The sequence below is a fragment of the Acipenser ruthenus genome, chromosome 45, assembly GCF_902713425.1.
Source record: "Acipenser ruthenus chromosome 45, fAciRut3.2 maternal haplotype, whole genome shotgun sequence".
Classification (NCBI taxonomy): domain Eukaryota; kingdom Metazoa; phylum Chordata; class Actinopteri; order Acipenseriformes; family Acipenseridae; genus Acipenser; species Acipenser ruthenus.
In genome coordinates, this window is record NC_081233.1 from 6,236,931 (window position 1) to 6,258,710 (window position 21,780).

Below are 21,780 nucleotides of genomic sequence, written 5' to 3' on the forward strand. Positions count from 1 at the left end.
TTCTGAGCAAACACCCTTTGTGATTGTCTGACCTCATACATACCAACACCCACACACAAGTTATATAACCTATTTTTGTCCTAATTTTTCAAACCTGGCCAATTGCCTAGTAACTACCCAAAACAGATGTGTCTACATGCAGCACATACAACACATATAGCTGTGTGCAAATGTATTAGAGCACCCCATTGCTTCCCCCATTGCTTCTGTATTAGAGCACCCCATTGCTTCTGTATCAGAACACCACACTGCTTCTGTATTAGAACACCCCATTGCTTCTGTATCAGAACACCCCATTGCTTCTGTATCAGAGCACCCCATTGCTTCTGTATCAGAACACCCCATTGCTTCTGTATCAGAACACCCCATTGCTTCTGTATTAGAACACCCCATTGCTTCTGTATCAGAGCACCCCATTGCTTCTGTATCAGAGCACCCCATTGCTTCTGTATTAGAACACCCCATTGCTTCTGTATCAGAACACCCCATTGCTTCTGTAGTTTTGATTTGTTGTGCAGATGAAATCAAACCACTGGAACTGAAACTCTTGGAACATTTTCAAAAACAGGCAAATTAGTGATCTAATTTAATTGATGACTTTAATAGGCCACACATGCAAATCATTTAAAATAGTAAGAGAAAAGAACATACAGACACACATGATAAAATGCAGGAGACTGTTTAGAAGTTGTTTAAGATGCCTAATTAAAACACAGAGTGGTCTAACATTTTCACACGAGTGCCTATTGTTTCTATATCACTGATTACTGAGCGGAAATTGAATTCTCACACCCTGAGGTTTTCATGCAGGTAGGTATATAAAAGATAGAAATAACAAATCTTGGAGGTGTTCTAATAATTTGCACACTCCTGTACATAGTCAAAACATAGAACAGAATAGACACTGGTGAGCCAAGGGTTAATTTTTCTTCTGGTTAGATCAACGTAGTGTAACCAAATAAGACATTTGCATACTCAATTACAAAACATGTAAATAAGGGAGCTGCCTCGATTTTATCTCCCATGTATTGACATTGTAACCTGTTTGTTAACTACTGGATTCTGGGTGGCTTTGTGCCCATTAAAGGACTGGGTTTAGACGGCATCACAGGCTTTTCTATAGTTACCAAATTATATATAGTGCTGGGGAAAATCTTTTATTTATTTATTTATTTATTTATTTATTTATTTTACATATTTAATATTGGAACAAACATGACTTTAGATGAATTTGGTTGCAAAAATGACCATGTTCATATTGGCTCATATAACAGAATTTACAAACTGCCAGAAGATAGGAAACCAGGCATGAACGACATCTGAAAAAATCTCACACATTCTACTGTACAGTTTATCCAAAGTGACTTACAGAGACTAGGAGGGTGAACTATGCATCAACAACTGCTGCTGCAGAGTCACTTCCAATAGGAACTCTGTTTTAAGTCTCATCCAAAGGACAGAGCACGAGGAGGTTAAGTGTTTTGCTGAAGGTCAGACACACTGAGTCGGTGGCTGAGCCAGGATTTTAACTGCGACCCATCCTGGTACCAAGCCCTTTTCTTTAACCACTGGACCACCAAGCCTCCAACATGCTATTATACTTGTGCTTTCTAGCTAATTCAAAAATAAAAGGACATTCATTTAAACTTGAAAAAGCCACGTTCGACCCAGCACTAACACACATGCATACATCTCATTCTCCTGTTCAAAACAGCAGCTCAGGAAACACTAGAGCTTGTTACTCCCAAGGTTTTGTTTTCAGGGCTTTAAGCATTCGACATGCAATTCCTAGTTTAATTGTTCGCTAATTTGTTTTGCTGTCTGCGTATCAAGTTTTTGTTGTGTCTGACGCAACTTGCATTTCCCAGAGGCTTGTTCCAGCTGTGACTGTGCTTATTACTTTAGAGGCAGGCAGTGCGGTCCAGTGGTTAAAGCCCAGGGCTTGTAACCAGGAGGTCACCGGTTCAAATCCCACCCCTGCCACTGACTGACCCACTGTGTGACCCTGAGCAAGTCACTTCACCTCCTTGTGCTCCATCCTGCGGATGAGATGGTGATGGTGGCCCACTATGAAAGGCACTATATAAAAATAAAGATATTATATTATTATTACTTAATGACAGATGAAACAGTTGCAATTTTTAAAAATCTTACCCGGATAGTTCTACCGTAATGTGTTACAATAACTGGTGAGAATTTTTTCCACTGGCTCACAAGCTCAGAGCGAGCTGTTAAAACTGAAAGAAATTGCAACTGAAGGATAAAACAAAAACAAGTTGCCACGGAAACCTGACCCGCAAAAAAAAAAAAAAAAAAAACAACACAGGGGTGGGATGCTGGCACTACCTCATGCATTATTCTCTACTTAAATCACAAAGCTTTCAACCCAAATAATTATTTAATGACTGCTTAAAACAAGGATTGGTTATTAAAAGAGAAAACAGCTTCAAATGATATCGTTACTATTAGCATTTTTATTGTGTCCATTTGCATTAGCACATGAGTTCAGGGGCTTTGAGCTCAGGAGCTGCTCTTCAGTTCTCGTTGCCTGTCGCACACAGCTGTAATGTGGGCTAGATCCCATGTCTTTGGGGCTGCCTCTTGCTTCTATAAAGACCTTGACTGATCTAGCCTGTCACAGGCAACTTGAACTTCAGGGGGAAGCAACTTGACACAAGACCTGGGCTCAATTACAATAAGAGTAATCCGTTGTGTATCCGCCTGTCACATATCCACCGTTTATCCTCCATGATCAAGCTCTTCAGCACAGCGTGTGTGTGTGTGTGAGAGAGAGAACCAGAACCAGGGTTGGATACCAAAGAGTGAGTAAGCAAGTTGAAACCAGTGACAGCCGGGTGAGTCGCCGGAGTTTATTGATTATTGAACAGAGATTAGTTCAGAGTTTGTAGATCCCCACCAAAGTTTTCGTACACTGTGTTCTATGTGCTCCGTGCGCTGCCATTGCTGGTAGTGTCACATGAGCTTTTCAGTGTGTTGATATGTAAATAAATCCTGTTCACCTGTATCAACTTCAACCTCCGTCTCGATCTCCTGCCTGTCACTCAGCAGCGAATGCACGCACACACACGGCAGACGGCTACTCCGTCACAAGCACGAATACCCGTATCTTTCTAAACAAGGGAATTAGGGGAGCTCTCTAATAAAAGCTGAATCTCAAAAACAATAATGGTGTGAATATAGTAATGGTTATAGCTGTGTATAATGGTATTTAAAACAGGATTCATTTATCTGCCTTTTTACATATCCACCCTTACTCTGGTCCCACTGTAGCTGGATATGTGACGCACTGCTTTTTTAAACAAATGGGGTCACCAAAAGTAGTTGAAAATACAAGAATAATGATTGGATGAAAAATAAATGCGTGAATGAATTGTAATCGCACAATGATATTTTATAATTACAATTACACAGGTGCGCCAAGGTTCAAGTACAGATACATTGATGACAAATTACACAATTGTAATTGTTCCAGGTGTGCTTGATACAGACCAACATCACATAATATCAGGTTTTATAAAATTAATGCACAAATTTGAGTCTAAATTATTTTGGGATTCATAGCAGAGTGTTTTTTGGCTTCTAGTCAACCCTGGAAAAGGTTTTGTTTTTTTGGGTGAGGGCGTTCTAAAAGTCCCTACTCTTTAAGGATCAAAAGGTGTCCCGCAATCAGAGAAAACACCACAACCTAAACAGGCAGTTTAGAGCCTGTGTTTCAGCTTCGACATCAACCTTTTTAAACTTGCAAAAACTGTTTGTGTGATTCTGATCTTGCTGTGTTGCGTCATTCGTTGCTATATATACTCAATAAACAATCTGTAAACATCTCAGCTGCTTTCCCCATTCAGTCACGTAGGACAGTGCAGACGACGAATCCACTAGATGAAGTCAGCGCCTATATCTCTATATATCTCATGCTTTAATGTGGAATGAGACTTGATATTACAGAGATTTACTTTATTCAATCTCATTTTTTTATCTGTTTATGACCCTTTCATCTGCCATCTCTATCATTCCCTACTGTTGGATTAGATCATATTTTCCCATGCTTACAATTCAAGGGATAATTACGCTTTTCGACAGCTGGCAAAAAATGTCCTCACCCCTGTAACTGCGGTCTAAGTATTTTCTAATTACTGACTTGCAGCTACCTAGGACCAGAATGACAGTTGCACGTCATTAGCGTTCATTTCACGCTTTCAAATCACGCTTTCAGGAGTCTTTTCAGAAGCAGGCTCAGTGATTGAAATTCATTTTGAACATACAGCTGTCTTAACTAACGAAGTGCTGTTTTCTTCTTCAGTCATCTGCCTGAAGTTTGAAAGAGCTTGTGACTGGACCAGAAAATGATACAAAGCAGGCCTGAACAAGAAACGAAATACATTTGGCAAAATGACATGGCATCCCAAATGTTTAAATAATAAGCAGAATATTAGTTTAGAGCTTAATCTCAGGGTTTTAATCGATTAATGATCCACGGATTAATCACACCTGAGCTTTTGATCGATTAAAGAATAATTGATTAATTCATCTGGTCTACCCGAGTGCGCTATCAAAAAAACGTGAAAAAGAAATCTTTAAAAATGGTGGTGGTTATGTCTATAGACCTTGGCTAACATCCAACTGCATGTTAGCAAATATATGTATATTAACCATTAGCTGACATTACAGAACATTTGCAGTAAAGAGCATTATATTCATACTTTGCATTACTGTAAAAACTTTGTATAAGTCTATTTTCTATGTATTTTTAGTGGGTCCTAAAAAGGGGGGAGCGACTTATACACCGGTGAGACTTATACACCGGTTTTTATGGTACTTGTCATTGTCTTTCAATACAATTTCATACCACTAACAAACAGGTGCGATTAATCAATCATTAAACATTATCCAAAGCGTTACCATATTTATGCATGAGAAATGAACTGCGGTCTTAATATTGTAATCATATATTTTAAACCCAATTGCTTCTGGTTATGGGTTCTCCGACACATTTCAAATACAATTAAATACATTTGAATCATAAAACTTAAACAGAATCTGAACACCCCTAGAAAGTTAAGCTGAGGGAACACAAAGTCATTTTGTGGCTTGGAACTTGGTTTCAGGAGACTAGATTTCAGGTCACTGCACGGCACACCAGGGGAGACTTGGGGTTTGATGCAGCAAAGTTGCCTCAAACTAGGTGTCCTGGAACCAGGTTTCAAGTCTGAAAAAGCAGCTTTGTGCTCCCTCAGCTTTAGACTGTCATGCCAGGGCGATTACAAAAAGAGAAAAGGGTGAGCGTTGCTTATCTTTTAAATTTCCTTACTTCAGTTTATTTGTCGCCCCAAACTGTTTGAGAGCTGCGTTTGGTAAAGCAGTTGTTTAAAGAGACCTCTTCAAGTGTCTCTTAAAATTCCTAATCCGGTACAGTCCAAAGTACATAACAGAAGGCAAACGTGTTTCTACATGCCCGGCAGACTCAGAAACTGCATGGACACCATATTGCCACCATACATCAAAGTGAGTTCTGGTCACCCTGGTGGATAACCTTTGAGCAGGATGCGGGAACCACTGCGCTTTGTTAGGGGACAGGGCAGAGGGTCACCTTTCGGCTTGCACTGGTGCCATGGAAGTTTCTGTACAGAACAAGCAGACAATAGTTACACAACTCCTGATAGGAAAGCTAAACACAGTCGAGCACTTCCTAGAAATCCGATACCCGGGCTATTTTTAGAAACAGCAATTCAGTAATGTGCCTGGGAAAAAAAAACCCAGTATGACTGCATGGTGTGGCAACGTTATAAACCTTTTAGACTGTAGGTGTTATAGAAACCGTCGTGGAATGGGCTGAAGAGATAATTATTTCACATGCTCAAGCTTGCCCTGGACTGGAGGGAGCACGCTTTCTCTTAAGGGGTGAGGGAGCAGTTCAGTCTCCATGCCTCAAGCCTGCCCTGGACTGGAGGGAGCACGCTTTCTCTTAAGGGGTGAGGGAGCAGTTCAGTCTCCATGCCTTAAGCCTGCCCTGGACTGGAGGGAGCACCCTTTCTCTTAGGGGGGTGAGGGAGCAGTTCAGTCTCCATGCCTTAAGCCTGCCCTGGACTGGAGGGAGCACCCTTTCTCTTAGGGGGGTGAGGGAGCAGTTCAGTCTCCATGCCTCAAGCCTGCCCTGAACTGGAGGGAGCACCCTTTCTCTTAGGCGGTGAGGGAGCAGTTCAGTCTCCATGCCTCAAGCCTGCCCTGGACTGGAGGGAGCACCCTTTCTCATAGGGGGGTGAGGGAGCAGTTCAGTCTCCATGCCTCAAGCCTGCCCTGGACTGGAGGAGCAGTTCTCTAATTGGTTGATGTCTTTGTGGTTTCGTATTCCTGCTGCCTGCTGGGTGCGAACGCTGGCAACGGTCAAAGAGTTCTGCGCTGCTTAGACACTGAGTCACCACAGACCCAACGCCTGCTGCTTCACTCAGAACAATGTTAAGTGCGCTCATTAGAGTGAGAGAATAAAAGAGCGTGTTTTATAATTAGTGTCAAAGCACTGGGAGTCCTCCTGAGCCTTCTCTCTGCATTACAAAGACACAATGTCTGCTGCTAATCGGGCTAAGTGCTCTGAATTGTCCAGGCATCCTCGACTCTGGAGTGCTTAAAGTTTAAAGTTACAGTGTATTAAAAAGGAGTCATATTCTGCTGTGGCCTGTGACTCATAAACTAGGCCGTGTTGAATGTCCGGTTTGTTCAGCGTTCCTGTCAATACCGTCATAGGAAAAGCAAAGATTATTGGTTACAAGTTAGAGTCCTTACTCTCTCGCTTTCAAAAAAATAATCTCTTTAGAAATGCTTATAAAAAGTTTGTTAATGAAATGTTTTTCTTTTAGTGTGTCTATGAAAAAAAATAACATAAAAAACCCCAAATGCATGTAGAATGTTATAAATACAAGGTAGGTGAAACTCATTTCAATACGGATGACATTAATTAAAAGTAACAATGTTAATGAATTAATTTGGTTTATTTTGGTATTTTGGCACTATTGAGTGTTTTATATCAATGATAGATTTATCTACGACGGGGGGAGGTGGGGGCAAATTTGGTCTTTCCAGTCCTGGTCTTTGTTCCAACCCTGTTCTCCACCCAGACCCTGAAGTAGTTCATTACATCATGTTACCTGTTAAACCTGGAGTGGAATTGGACCGCTCTGATCCACAGCATCACACGATCCGCCCGATAACAGTTACCATAAAACTTTTAAGAAACCAAATCAAGCGGACAAACATTTTGCCTCGTGCCGTCAATGTGGTCTGTCTGCTTGACTTCGTCTTGTGAAGTTACAGGGCCCTAGGAAGTGAAGGGTATTCATTTACTGGATTCATTTTGGGAGTTCTATGGGCTTTGAATGGTGGGGTCTAGTTCCACTGCTGCTTAAATCAACTCAATAAAGCCTAGCCATTAGTTTAAGCCAATTTTCCCAATGCAGACAGTCAGCCGGCAGTTCTGCAATTACCGACTGGTCAAAGTAGCCCCAGGTCCCTGCTTCATTAGCCTGTCCCACTGTGTCCTGGGAAAGGCTGTGCAGTTTATATAAACCCCACTAATGAGCCATGGCTCGAGTGTCCAGCTGCGTTAAGACACCCTGTGAAGGGCAACTGTCCTTCATAAATGAGCTTTGCTTTTTAATTGAATTCAGCTGCCAATACATTAGGAACTGACTTCAGAAGCATTAAACATTTGAACTGTAGGAGACAAAAAAATAAAAAGCAAAAAGCCACAAGACCCTGCAAGCAAGCCTTCTAATAGGTCATTACTTCACATGACCAGACCGGCTGATGGAACATTTCCAAAGTGCTTGTGCTGATCTTAGTTAACAGTACACAGTGAACACTGTTTTCTCTACATGTACTGTATTCTGAATAGGAATTTTTTTTTTTTTTTGGAAGAGCTCCTAATTAAGTGTTCAAGCTCTCAATCAATGGTGTAAATACATCCCATATAAAGGTGTGGTTTATTTATTTATTTAAATTTGGAATCGCCAATTATTTTTCTTATTTTCTCCCCAATTTGAAATGTCTAATTAATTGTAATTGTAATTATCCCATATCATTGATCAATTACAGTTCAATTACACGCTCGCATCCAGTTCAAGACTCTTGTACTAGCCTACAGATGCCTTGACCAGACTGCACCCAGCTACCTCCAGACCCTCATCTCTCCCTACACCCCCACTCGACCTCTCCGCTCCGCCTGCACTAAAAGACTAGCTCTACCTCCGCTACGCTCCCCTGCCTCCAGAGCCCGCTCCTTCTCCATCCTTGCTCCGCAGTGGTGGAATGACCTTCCTACAGATGTCAGGACTGCCCAGTCCCTGACCACATTCCGGTGCCTCCTTAAGACTCACCTCTTCAAACAGCACCTGTAGAACTCCTCTGCTGTATCCTGGGACACTATCACCCTTCATGTAAATGTGCTTTATTTTGCTCTTACCTGCCCCCTATTTTACTGCATTTAATCCTGTACTTCAGAATATTGTAATCTGCCAAGTGTTTAACCTGTAGTACTTTGTATTTAATCATATCCTGATGTAACTATCACTATTTAATCATATCCTGATGTAACTATCACTATTAACTGCTGTATTATTGAATTGTGGTTTGTCACACTTGTACTTTGCTTGAACAAAAGTTATTGTATTTCTTGCTCTTATTGTATTACTTGTATTGTAACACTTGAAATGTATTTGCTTACGATTGTAAGTCGCACTGGATAAGGGCGTCTGCTAAGAAATAAATAATAATAATAATACTACACAATTATTTGTCATACTTATTTTTTCAGAATTTCATAATTTTATACACATGTGATACACTGCATATCAGGAAATTTAGCTGTATGACAATAACAGTTACAGCAGCATCATTGGCTTGATATTAGAAGCCGCTTAAGCAAATCAAATTGCATTTAGCAAACAAAGGAAGGACTACATCCTGATCAGAGACCAAATTGTAAATGAACAAATTATCGCTGTAATTTTAATTTCAGTAAACAATGCTGCTGTGATTGTAATTTTAATGTCCTTTTAATTGCTTTTTTCACATTTCTCGGTCTACTTTACGGTGCTTGCAATGCATGGTGCCGGTGTGTAATATCTACAAAGGGGTTCGATTAGAACCCATTTACAGCAAGCTAACTGCTCTAGGTCTTATATACACAGTTCACACAATGATCCAGCTGCTTTGCACAATATCCACAATGAAGGGTTAAAACTGTTAAGCCAACAAGCAAGGGGAAGTAAAAAAAATGTCCCAATGCTAGCGGGCCTCTCTTTAACAAAGGCATCCTGACGGCGGTCTTGTTGTGTAGCTCTTGGCAGTCAGAACAAAGAGACTGTACACATTCCAAACACCCACATATGAGAAGCCCATGTTCAGTATCAGATGGCAGCAGGGATATCGTCAAATCTTCTGGAAGCAGAAATGGGAAGCCTCAATGGCTTTCTCTCCAGGCAGAAAATCTAGGCTGAAGCATTATTAAAAGGCAGATCTGGGCTCAATTACAACTGTTTGCTGAAATGGTATTTACAATTGCGATGCAGTAATTACAATTACATCATAATCAGCTACTGTGGCCATGTTTAGTCTAGAAAATACAATAATGATCACATGACAAATGTACTGAGCTGTAACTGATCAATTATTTTGTATAATTACAATTATACAGGTGTGCCAAGGTTCAACTACAGTTACATTGTAATTAGGTTTGGGATCAATTCCTGTTTTTCAATTTCAATTCCCATTCCCTTTTAATCAATTCCAATACATCATTGCTCAAAATTGCAATTAGCAGCATTCTGTTAAAACGAGGCCAGGAGCCAATGGCAACAAAGAAGGAAAACACATTTCTTTCCAGGCCTTCATTGAAAACAAAAGACTTTCTAAAACATTGGATTTGAACCCGGGTCCTGGAGCTCACTTCCAAACCATCCTTCAGCCCTGCCCTTTGTGAGCGAGGTTTCCTGACCGCAAGGATGCGGACTGAAAGACCAGGCCTCAACACAGTGTGAGCAGGTCATGCACACAGAGTTCTGGTTGCCATGGCAATGCTCCGTAGGCCAAATGTGTTCCCAGCGCCTGCATTTTCCAGACCCAGAGGTTCCTCCTTGAAGAACAAGCCACAGGAGAAAAGAGGAGGGTTGATGGTGATGCGAAACACATGTTCAAATGAACTACTGCCAAAAAAAACAAACTCACTAGTGTCCAATAAAAAAAAATTATTACTAAAGTGACTGTTCAGCATGTTTCTAATGAAAATGTTGGCTTGCATTGCTGGGAAAGATAATGGCAAGTAGTTTTCAGTACTGCTCCGTACATTTAGCATATGAATTTTAAAGGGAAAATACATCATTCTGTTTTATACTATTTGTTATTGTTTTTTTAATAAATGATATGCATTTTGTCACTGCTTTTTAAAGTAAGATTAAAAAAGACATTATTTTAATAGATAAGGGGTCTTTTATCAGCGTTTACTATTTCTTAAAACAGTTTTGTATAGTATTCATTTTCTGTTATTTTTCTCTGTAAAGCACTTTGAGGAGAATTATCGTGCAAGGCGCTATAAGAAATAAAGATTGATTGATGATTGATTAACTCCATTCAGCAGGTGGCAGTACTAGGCCTGACCAGTTTAATCCTCTTCCTTTGTTTATTTCTACTGCTTACAAAGCTGACGGCCCTCCAATGCTAAATGCTATTTGACATTATCTTGCATGTTTTCAAAGATATTCATCTCCGGTCACAGCAGACAGGGAGACAGATGGCTTTTTAATGTTTCTAATTATTGGAAATTGAATATACAGGCTGACCCTTTAGATAACCCTTGATTCAAATATTTTCGTTCTGACTGCAAATGTCAGTTGTGATATTGACTACATTGGGGTTGCAACAGGAGTAGGTATTAGGGTTGGAGACTGAATTGCTCCCTATCTCCCCTAAGAGAACGGGTGCTCCCTCCAGTCCAGGGCAGGCTTGAGGCATGGAGACTGAACTGCTCCCTCACCCCCTAAGAGAAAGGGTGCTCCCTCCAGTCCAGGGCAGGCTTGAGGCATGGAGAGTGAACTGCTCCCTCACCCCCTAAGAGAAAGGGTGCTCCCTCCAGTCCAGGGCAGGCTTGAGGCATGGAGAGTGAATGGTTTCCTCACGCCCTAAGAGAAAGGGTCTCCCTTTGGGTCACAGCATCTAAAATCACTTTGAGTTAAATTGGCAACGTTTGATAAATTATCTAGTAGACATGGATACAATGTTGCAAGATTCTACAGTCTGGAACTAATGCATATAGCCAGTAAATCAGTAATCATGTTACAACTTGCCTGACTGCACTCAATCACAGACGCGGTCAAGCAATGATGAATTGCACCAGGTCACTCTGTGGGCAGTTAAACACACAAAGGGTAGGTAGATAAGATAGTTACCATAGTCTACCTGGATCCTGTCCGATAACAAGTACAGGTAATTCCTATAATGATCAATTGCCTCAAGCCTGCCCTGGACTGGAGGGATCACCCTTTCTCTTATGGGGTGAGGGAGCAGTTCAGTCTCCATGCCTCAAGCCTGCCCTGGACTGGAGGGATCACCCTTTCTCTTAGGGGGTGAGGGAGCAGTTCAGTCTCCATGACTCAAGCCTGCCCTGGACGAGGGAGCACCCTTTCTCTTAGGGGGTGAGGGAGCAGTTCAGTCTCCATGCCTCAAGCCTGCCCTGGACTGGAGGGAGCACTCTTTCTCTTAGGGGGTGAGGGAGCAGTTCAGACTCCATGACTCAAGCCTGCCCTGGACTGGAGGGATCACCCTTTCTCTTAGGGGGTGAGGGAGCAGATCAGTCTCCATGACTCAAGCCTGCCCTGGACTGGAGGGAGCACTCTTTCTCTTAGGGGGCGAGGGAGCAGTTCAGACTCCATGACTCAAGCCTGCTCTGGACTGGAGGGAGCACTCTTTCTCTTAGGGGGTGAGGGAGCAGTTCAGACTCCATGACTCAAGCCTGCCCTGGACTGGAGGGATCACCCTTTCTCTTAGGGGGTGAGGGAGCAGTTCAGTCTCCGTGCCTCAAGCCTGCCCTGGACTGGAGGGAGCACTCTTTCTCTTAGGGGGTGAGGGAGCAGTTCAGTCTCCGTGCCTCAAGGCTGCCCTGGACTGGAGGGAGCACTCTTTCTCTTAGGGGGTGAGGGAGCAGTTCAGTCTCCGTGCCTCAAGCCTGCCCTGGACTGGAGGGAGCACTCTTTCTCTTAGGGGGTGGGGGAGCAGTTCAGTGTTCATGTCTCAAGCCTGCACAGGACCTGAGGGACCCTCCTTTCTCTTAGGGGGCGAGGGAGTTATAAACTCAGTGCACCACCTAGACCACGAAGGCCATTCTGAGCTCAGTGAGCATATGATAAAGCAATTGCACTAAAATTGATTCCACTGTGTACTCTCTTCTTTCGACAAAACAAGGTCAGTAGTCTATGAAAATGAATAAGGAAGCACAGCCATCATTGCTTCATAGACAGTACATTGGACACAAAAACAACTCTGTCAGCGTTTGCATTTATTTATTACAATCTTCATACCAGTAAATCCCATTTGTTATATACAGCCGGAAGGACTGGGACATTTTAATTAGACAAACTACAGAGGTGGCATGATCTGGAGTGTCCAATTACACTCACAGTAAAATCTCAGTCAAATTAAAAAGTATTGGCCATGATTGAATAACAGCACTCGGACGTTTTTCTGCACTGTATAAAAGATGCATCTCCCTGTTGCAAATGTAGCATTGAAATATCTGCTGGGAAACATTTACTTCATTAACAGCTTTGAAAAAGATGCTTACAAGCTTACGGAAATGCACACTAGTGAAGACATAACAATTAACCGATTATCGTCCGCTAAGGATTTTAAACTTCGTTGATCAATTAATCGCCCTGGTACCCTATTTGCAGCCTGTAAGGAAATACAATGTCTATAAATGAGTGGGCACAATACCAATTGATGTGTTAGCACGTTTCCTGTATTGATTCCACTGAAAAGTTCAACACTTACAGCTTAAACATTATCATAAGACAGAAGAATGTAGCAGCTAGTTACAAGCAGAAATCAAACAAGGATCGATTACGTAATTCCTGGGAGTAGCATTGGGCGCGGTGATGGTCACTCAGGTGCCTGTCTTATATATCTTGCCTAAACATATGTGTGTGTGTGTGCGTGCGTGAAGATGAACTTTGTTACTATATTAATATCTTTCTGTTGCATTTGAAGGCATGTATTATTTTTGCACCTTGCTTTTAAATAAAAAGGCATTCACAATCCATCAATATACCTGATTAGCAAATTGATTGTGTCGATACATTCTAGGAAATATTACTACAGTTAGCTCTATGTCCTTTATCTTGGATCAATGGTGATGTTGCAAAATAAAGACCTGCAGAGCTACGTACTGTATAGTGTAAGAGACACCAAAGCACTACAAACTATCCTTTTGGACAATAGATTTGTCTATTAGAGTAGCTATGATATCCAGCTATGACAGTGAAGTTAAGAGAAGCAAAAGGTCATTGAAAAAAAAAATACAGAGATGTGAAAAAAGTATAACCCCCTCCCCTCAGCTCGGGTTAGCAAATATTTACCAGGCTTCTGCTATTTCACACAGTGCACAGTTATTTTTAGGAGGGCAATTTATTACACCCCTGACGTCCCATCTCCTCCTACGCAGGTAATGGAGGAAGGGGTGCAGAATTCTTAACTGTTTCTGGATCCTTAACTAAGCAGGTCCCATCTGCTCAGACGTTAAAGATATCAGGGCCTCCCTTTGAAGGGGAGCTGGAGTTTTCTTCCCAGTGTCCCGTTAACATAACCCCCTGGCTCACTTTCTAAAAGTCACTGGGTTAAGGCTATTTACTGCACACCTGACCCGATCCATCATTTGTCACCTGTAATGTTGTGAAGCAGTGTCTTCAAACAGAAATGTCTTGTCTTTTTTTTCAATGATCCTGATTTAGCATGCCATTCTTCATACTCAGAAACAGCCTCTATAAGATTTTCCAAATTCCACAACCACTCCACAGTAATATTGCACAAATGCTAGGTGTGTCCTGCATTACACAGTATTGTGCAAATGTATTAGAATTTACTACAGAAATTCGTTGTTCATTTTTGCAAACTCATCTTACATGAAACTAATTCAAAACTAAAAAAAACACAGCCATGTCTGAAAGCGTCTTTAAGAAGTGAAAGGTCACACAACGTCACACGATTTGAATGGAACCTGGAAGCATATGCAACATGCAGGCAAGCAAGTTCAGACACACCGAGAAACAATCCTAACTCAACGGCAGAGCAAAGGGATCCAACATCTGTGTTACAAGCATCAAGGGAAATGTGCAGATCAGTTGCATTGGAAGGTTACTAAAACCAGCATATTCCTCATTCAGCCTCTTGCACAGGGCAGCCCACGCAAGGCACAGGCTTTTTTTGCACCGTACAAGTTTGAGTTCAAACCACAGAGGATTTGGATCAGGCAGTGTGGCTGAGGCTCCAGTAGCAGAAGAATGAAACAACATTCTCTCATTTTTATTTATATACATATATAGATATATATATATATATATTTGAATTCAGTGTAATTACTGTCGAGGTGGAATCCTCCAGTGGATTTTCACAGAGAATTGCACTCTGCAATAACATCCAACAGCTGAATCTCACTATATTTAGAGCTAATTACAGGCCAATGGTCTCTTTTGCATCCTCCGCAGTAGAATTTTGCGAGATGGGGGAAGTAACAGAAACATTGAATTATACTGCAAGCCGTTAGCCAAGCTGTGTCCATTTTAAATGGTTTTTAAAGTTAAAGGATTGCTTGTGAGTACTTTACAATTTTGCAGCCTTTATTGTATAATCGTATAGGATTTTTAAAAAACACTTCATTTGATGTGAATCACTGATTTTCTCATACATTCAAAAGCATTCATCCTTTATTGTGCCTTGATGCATCGCAAGTCAGTGCAGCGGAATACTGTACATGAAAGAAATCAATCAATTTGAAAAATAAATACAAAAGAAATGCACATAAGGAAATTACTTTTTCATTGAAATAATCATTTAAACATTGAATCCATTCAGTGCAGGCAGCTGGATTGATGCTTTGTGAAAACAAAGAGATAATATTTAAGGGCACTAGTTTAGTAGAAAAACGACTTTCTAAATTTTAAATTATTATTATTATTATTTTTTTATATTAAACGGCAGACACGCACTCAAGCACAGACACGTTGTGGCTAGATGCCATCCTCAGTGAAAGTTAATTAGACATTCATATAATTAATTGGTGATTAATACAATTAATTAATGCATTTGTTCTTGAAAGGAATAAGTCAACTTACAATAAAACAATATACACAAGTTGCTTTTCATGAGATTCTTTTGTAATTATTGTTTTGGAACAACACTAATTATAAAAACGGAACCAATATATTTTTTAAACTTTTCAAATGGTGTGGATTAAAATTAATTCAAAATCGTGGCTTTACTAATCCTGGAAAGTAAACTCTCCCTTTCGCTGTCTCTCAATTTACTCCTTCGTATATATTTGCCTAATTTATTGTTTATATCAAATATTTGTACAGGCAAATACAGAGGCTTATCGGATCCAATTTATAGCACCTGTGGATCATGCCACATATTATAAATGTTACATGGCAACATTGGTTTCATTTTTGGTTTTATTTTTAGACATACTTGTTTTTGCAGTTTTGTTTTGAAATGAATACATTAAAATGTATTAAGAGGTTTTATGATTGAGGTAAACTTACCGTTATAATCCCGATTATAATATATAGTAGACCCTGAAATTTTCTTCCTATACATTAGGACATGGGACATTTTCTAGGAAATCGGGACTACTGGCATGTACGCGTAACATATTCCGCAAGTAATCACCCTGAATTAACCTCAGAAGACCTGTTTAAACTAGGGTGACTAAAATATTGGTCTGTTTACTTGTAAATTAAACTAGGCCCGAAAGCAAGCATGACCCCTAGATTAATAATCGAGCCTGAATATACTCCACTCCAGCCAGCTGAAATACGACCCTAAACTTTTAAAAGCAATCCCCACTCTCAAACAAATATATATTTTTAAAAAGGTCTTTATTTGGAACTGTCTGTAACAGTACATCGACGTCTCTACAAAGGGTTGCAAATTCACACCTAGACCTTCCAAGGGCTAAAGTCAGGGAACAATGCAGTGAATAGCAAGGGGAAATGTGAAACTGTTTTTAACAACTGTTTTCTGGGAAGAAATCAATGTGACTCAGCGGCCAACGCTGCATTACCTAGCCTGTGTTTTGACAACAGTGGGAACAGAGGTGGGCCAGGCCACCACAATAACACAGCACAAGCAGAGCTGGCTGTACTTGAACGGATGATCTCAGGTCAAACAGAGCCAGGCACAGGGACGGGATCAGGTGTCAGCGACAGAGAGAGAGAGGAGATACATCATTGGTACACGTGTCAGGTTTGTATAAGCCATTACAAAACACAATTTGAAATATATTGTTGGGATGTTTTTTCAAATATATTTGAGAAGTGTATATATATATATATATATATATATATATATATATATATATATATATATATATATATATATATGGGAAACTGAGCAAAAGCTATACATTACACATATATCTTACCATTCAACTGAATAGCAAGCTCTGAATTTGAAAGGCAAGTATGTGTCTTGTGCTGACCAGCTGCTGGGATGAGATCCACTATAACTCCCTAAGAGAAAGTGTGTTCCCTCCAGTCCAGGGCAGGCTTGAGGCATGGAAACTGAACTGCTCCCTCACCCCCTAAGAGAAAGGGTGCTCCCTCCAGTCCAGAGCAGGCTTGAGGCACGGAGACTGAACTGCTCCCTCACCCCCTAAGAGAAAGGGTGCTCCCTCCAGTCCAGAGCAGGCTTGAGGCACGGAGACTGAACTGCTCCCTCAACCCCCTCTAAACAGAGACGACTATTCTTTTTTTCAGTCTGCCGTGTAGCTGGTTACCCTTGTGAGCATCACAAATTCATCAAAAATGAAAATAAAAAATGTAGTCTGCATACAGTACTCCACCCTCGTGAATAAAGTACAATAACTCCTTTGTGGTGTTACATAATGACAGCCTCACAGCAATGTATTGCAAGCTTTTCAACCGTCTGACCTATAACAAGGGCAGTCATTCCCCAGACAGAACGGACAGCAGATATTCTACAGTGCCGACGCACAGCTTTAGAATTCAGCTGCAGTTCCAAGAATAGGTTTTTTGTTTTTTTCCCAGCTGAAATTTTTTGGGAGCCGACAAGAACATCCTCATGTCAGCATCAGCATCAGCCGCCACCGGAAAACCCTCTTTTTTTTTAACACAGCTAATCGAATCTCTTATCAGATTCGAAGTTAGATAGAAATATTAAGCCTAGCCTATAACGTTTGCCTTTTGTTAATTATAAAAAAAAGGTAGAATTATCTGAGTCTGTGCCCCAAAGATTTGGGAAATGCTGCTACCCTGGGATACAGTTTTATAAATCCTGTCCTCTCTTGTGGCTAATCAAAAAACACAAAAAAATGTCCACAATGAGGTGGCCTTGCTACTAATTGTAACAAATTACAATTCTGATTATTTAAAATGTTACTACGGTCATTTTCCATTTTTCCTATGGATATATTATGCATTTTTTCAATTGATTGTCATGTTTTTAATATGCTTTACCATACCTCTATGTGCTTTAGAATGCTTGCCTATGCATCACCATGCTTTCACTGTGTTTTATTGCACAGTTTAACCATGCTAGGTATATATTTATTCCAATTAGCTTTTTTTTTGCAATCTCCTCATATTTACTGTTTAGTTTGTAAAAGATTTGGCTTCAGGTATGGAACGAAGACTCCCCTTGCATAGCATCTGGATTCATTCCTGGTTTTACTGGGAGTTTAATAAGACACACCAGAGCTTGTAACCCATACACTGTGGCTAATCAAGCTCGTATTAAAACCTAGAATAGGGTGAAAGTGCTACACAATAGGAGTCTTATTTCAATCCCTGAACTTTAAATAGGACCGAATTGATGCAGTAAAATCTGGAGTCTTATACAGATGATACTTTGCAGGCTAGCTAGTGCTATCCAGCCTATAAAAGTTTAAATAACACACAAATCAAACCGATTTTGTTCCCTAACAGACCAGTCACTTACTTCGGACACTCTGCAGACCTGAAGTACATGAATCTTCAGAAATATAGAGGTATTTTATTTTTGTTTTGGAGATCAAATTTTCAGATTTGAAACCACTCAAAATCAACCACCAGGATAAATTTTGTGCAACAAATCACTTATCCAAATTCAACGTACAAATTGACAAATGTGAATTAGCAATTATAGGCAAAATAATATCACAATTTCCCCCCTGATTATCTTAAATCATGTTTCAACGCCCATTAATTGCCACTTTCTCCCTCGTTGGTAGTCCTTGCTCTCTTGCATCTGCTTTTAGCTTGCTGGCTTTCTAAAAAAAAAAAAAGCCACACCACTGTTCCCTCCCACCACTGAGAGGGGGCTGAAAAAAAGTCATTAAAAAAAGTGCTTGAATTTTTAGAAAAATCGAAAGATATGCATTTTATTTTTGTTTGGGAGGTGGGTTGACCAATATTAGAGACCAGATCTCTTTTTGATTTATAAAAAATATATTTTTTTAAATGACCATCCACTTTTTCAAAACATATGTGATGTCTACAAGAACAGAGAGGAATCATTTTGACAGCAGTAGCGATGATCACGATAACCTCCAGAAACATGATCACTGCTGATGATACAATTATCCATGTTATGACATGTGATAGCAAGATAAATGCAACAGTATGAAACAGGCGTAATTACAGAAAGCGTGATGGTAGCATCGTTAATTAAGTCATGCATTATGATTGAAGCTGGGTGACAGAGCCATGGAAGTCAGGCACCCTTACTAAATAAACAAGTCCTACCTGCTTCCATAAGAAGTGGTCCTCCAGATTGAGTCTCCAGGAGGTCACTAGATGGATAGTGGACAGTACAAGCCCACTGAGGACTGCTGCCCTCATGCGGACGGGCAGGAGGGTGTAGATGATGTAGATGAAGAAGACGGACCACCATATCCCTTCCGAGGCACTGCGGGGGGCCACGTTGAAGACCCCGAACACCTGCACCACGAACAGCACGGTGATGACCAGGTAGCTGACGATCCACATATAATCCTGGTGGAACCCGTTCCGGTTACACACGACCATGAAGGCCAGGAAGAGCGCCATGGCCACGGACAGAACCGAGATATAGGCCACATTTTCCAATATGTTTTCCCCGTGGATGCAGTGGAAGGCGAGCATGACCCCACAAACAACCACCAGGACCCCCATGAGCATGGTGAGGCTGCTCTGGTTCATGCTGAAGAAGTAGCGCTGGTAGAGCCTCTCCAGCTTGGTCGAGTGGAATTTCTTGGATTGGAACACCTGCACCACCCGGAGCCAGCAATCCGCAGCCGTGACCGGGCCTCCTTCTTCCAGGGCTTTCCCAGCTTTCAGATCCCCGTCTTCGAAGCCCAGGTCCACGGATTTGAGTCCCACGTCCGTGTGGCCCCCGGAGCTGTTCTTGCCCACCCCCTTGTTGGCGTAGTGGTCCTCCTGCCAGCCGCAGCGCACTCCGAAGCTGCCCCCAGCGTTGGTGCGGTTGTGGTGGTGGTGGGCGCGGTTGGGTGGTGGCGGGGGCGGCTCCATGGTCTCGGCGTCCCGCAGGCAGCTCATGTAGCGGGGGTTGCACAACGACGAGGCGCCCTTTCGTTTGGGCTTCTTGCCATTGCGCTCGGCCCACGCCGTCTTGCGGTCATCCACTTTGGGCACTAATACGCCGCTGAACCATGACATCCTGCACACCAGAGAGGAGGCGTTATTAGCAGAGTTTGTTTTGGCACATTATGCTCTTAAGGTGAGGACTAAATATGGCTTTAATAGGGGGCTGGACTTACTTCTGAAGGGGAAATCCTTTTCTTAATACCAAAGAAGAAATGCATTTACACCTTATTAAATTAACTTTGGCATTTTCCACTGAAGAAAAAGCAAGTTACACAAACTATTTAGAGGTTTTCGTAAAAGATAATGTCATGGGTAGGGGATCTTTAATTTGTAGAAGAGATGACGTGTAGTTTGGGGAGAACACAAAGTGAAGCGTTTTTCTAGCTGCTTGAACTGTGCGAAATTATATCTGTTACAATAAGAGATGCTACATACGATGAATTAGCTTGTTATAAAATCACAAAAAATAAGATTTGTGAACGACTACTGAGTTATTTTCTTAAATTTAGAACTATGCAGTAATCAAAAGGTAATTAAAACATAAGACTTATTCAATACAAGGTCACCAAGAGAATATATGTAACAAGATCTAAGCTCTGTAAATGTGTTCTCTGACAGGCCTCAAAATGTCAGAAAGGCAAGATTCATAATGAATCTCATAGAAGCTTTTCACCTTGTACAGAAATAACCGTATTTGGCATCAAATTCAGGATTTTATTTCCCAAACTTACAAAATATGCTACACAGTAATGCCGTTTGGGAATAATTTCTTAAGGTCTTTGACTAACAATTAAACTTTCAGCTATTCATCAATAATGCTAAAGAAAACTGGTTCTAAATACTGGAAAGGGAAACAGGGAGGACATTTTTCAGAGTGGAAAAATCACGTTACACTTGGAAAGGTTTTTGACTAAACTGTTGTTTAAAAAGTACAGGGTCCACTGCTAGAAGCCCTTAAAAAACAAAAGGAAAGATTTCCTGTTTCATATTCTGTTTGTAATCTTTCATATTCAAATATTGCAATCAAGCGTCAAATGATTTCAAAAATACAAATTCAATAATGTTGTTTTTTTTGTTATGCACTTTTTGTAATCAAATCGTGAATGATATATCTTTGAAAAATGTAATAAACAAATAACACAGAACTATGAAGTATTCACAGGATGACAGCAGCGTGGAGTAGTGGTTAGGGCTCTGGACTCTTGACCGGAGGGTCGTGGGTTCAATCCCCAGTGGGGGACACTGCTGTTGTACCCTTGAGCAAGGTACTTTACCTAGATTGCTCTAGTAAAAACCCAACTGTATAAATGGGGAATTGTATGTAAAAAATAATGTGATATCTTGTAACAATTGTAAGTTGCCCTGGGTAAGGGCGTCTGCTAAGAAATAAAATAAATAATGACATCTACAGCTATGGCCAAAAGTTTTGCATCACCTAGAATTGAGACATAATTTAAACTATAAACATAATTTAGATATTTTATTTAACATAATGTAATCAAAGAAACTACAAAATGATATTGTGAAAAAAAGGTCTACTGGAAGCCATAATAGCAGTACAGTATTTCACGTTGGATTTCAAAACGTCACATTTTTTCAATTTTTTGTCAGTTTTTCATTAAGTATTGTATATGAAAGCTACAAAGCGGTATGCAATTCAATATGTTAACATAACATTATCCAGCAGGTTTCATTCGACTTTATGAAGCAAAATGAGTTCATTCTACAGGGTGATGCCAAACTTTAGGCCTTAACTCTACACAGTATGATGGAATTAGGACAAATCCAGGCAGGTTCATTTCTCATTTAAAATTATTATTATTATTATTATTATTATTTATTTCTTAGCAGACGCCCTTATCCAGGATGACTTACAATTGTTACAAGATATCACATTATACATTATTTCACATTATACAGA

At 40.6% G+C, this 21,780-nt stretch overlaps 1 protein-coding gene across 10 annotated transcripts in view; it reads right to left on the reverse strand.

Moving 5' to 3' along the window:
- Positions 1-21,780, reverse strand: part of LOC131720879 (adenylate cyclase type 6-like) — an 86,281-nt gene that overhangs the window by 52,328 nt on the left and 12,173 nt on the right. For 9 of the 10 annotated variants that reach the window (XM_059013221.1, XM_059013223.1, XM_059013225.1 and 6 more), the window contains one exon: positions 19,020-19,932. The exons of the other annotated variant lie outside the window; for it this stretch is intronic. In XM_059013221.1, coding sequence (XP_058869204.1) covers positions 19,020-19,931 — 912 coding nt within the window. In that variant the 5' untranslated portion in view covers position 19,932. The remainder of the gene's footprint in view (positions 1-19,019; positions 19,933-21,780) is intronic. 10 annotated transcript variants of the gene reach the window in all.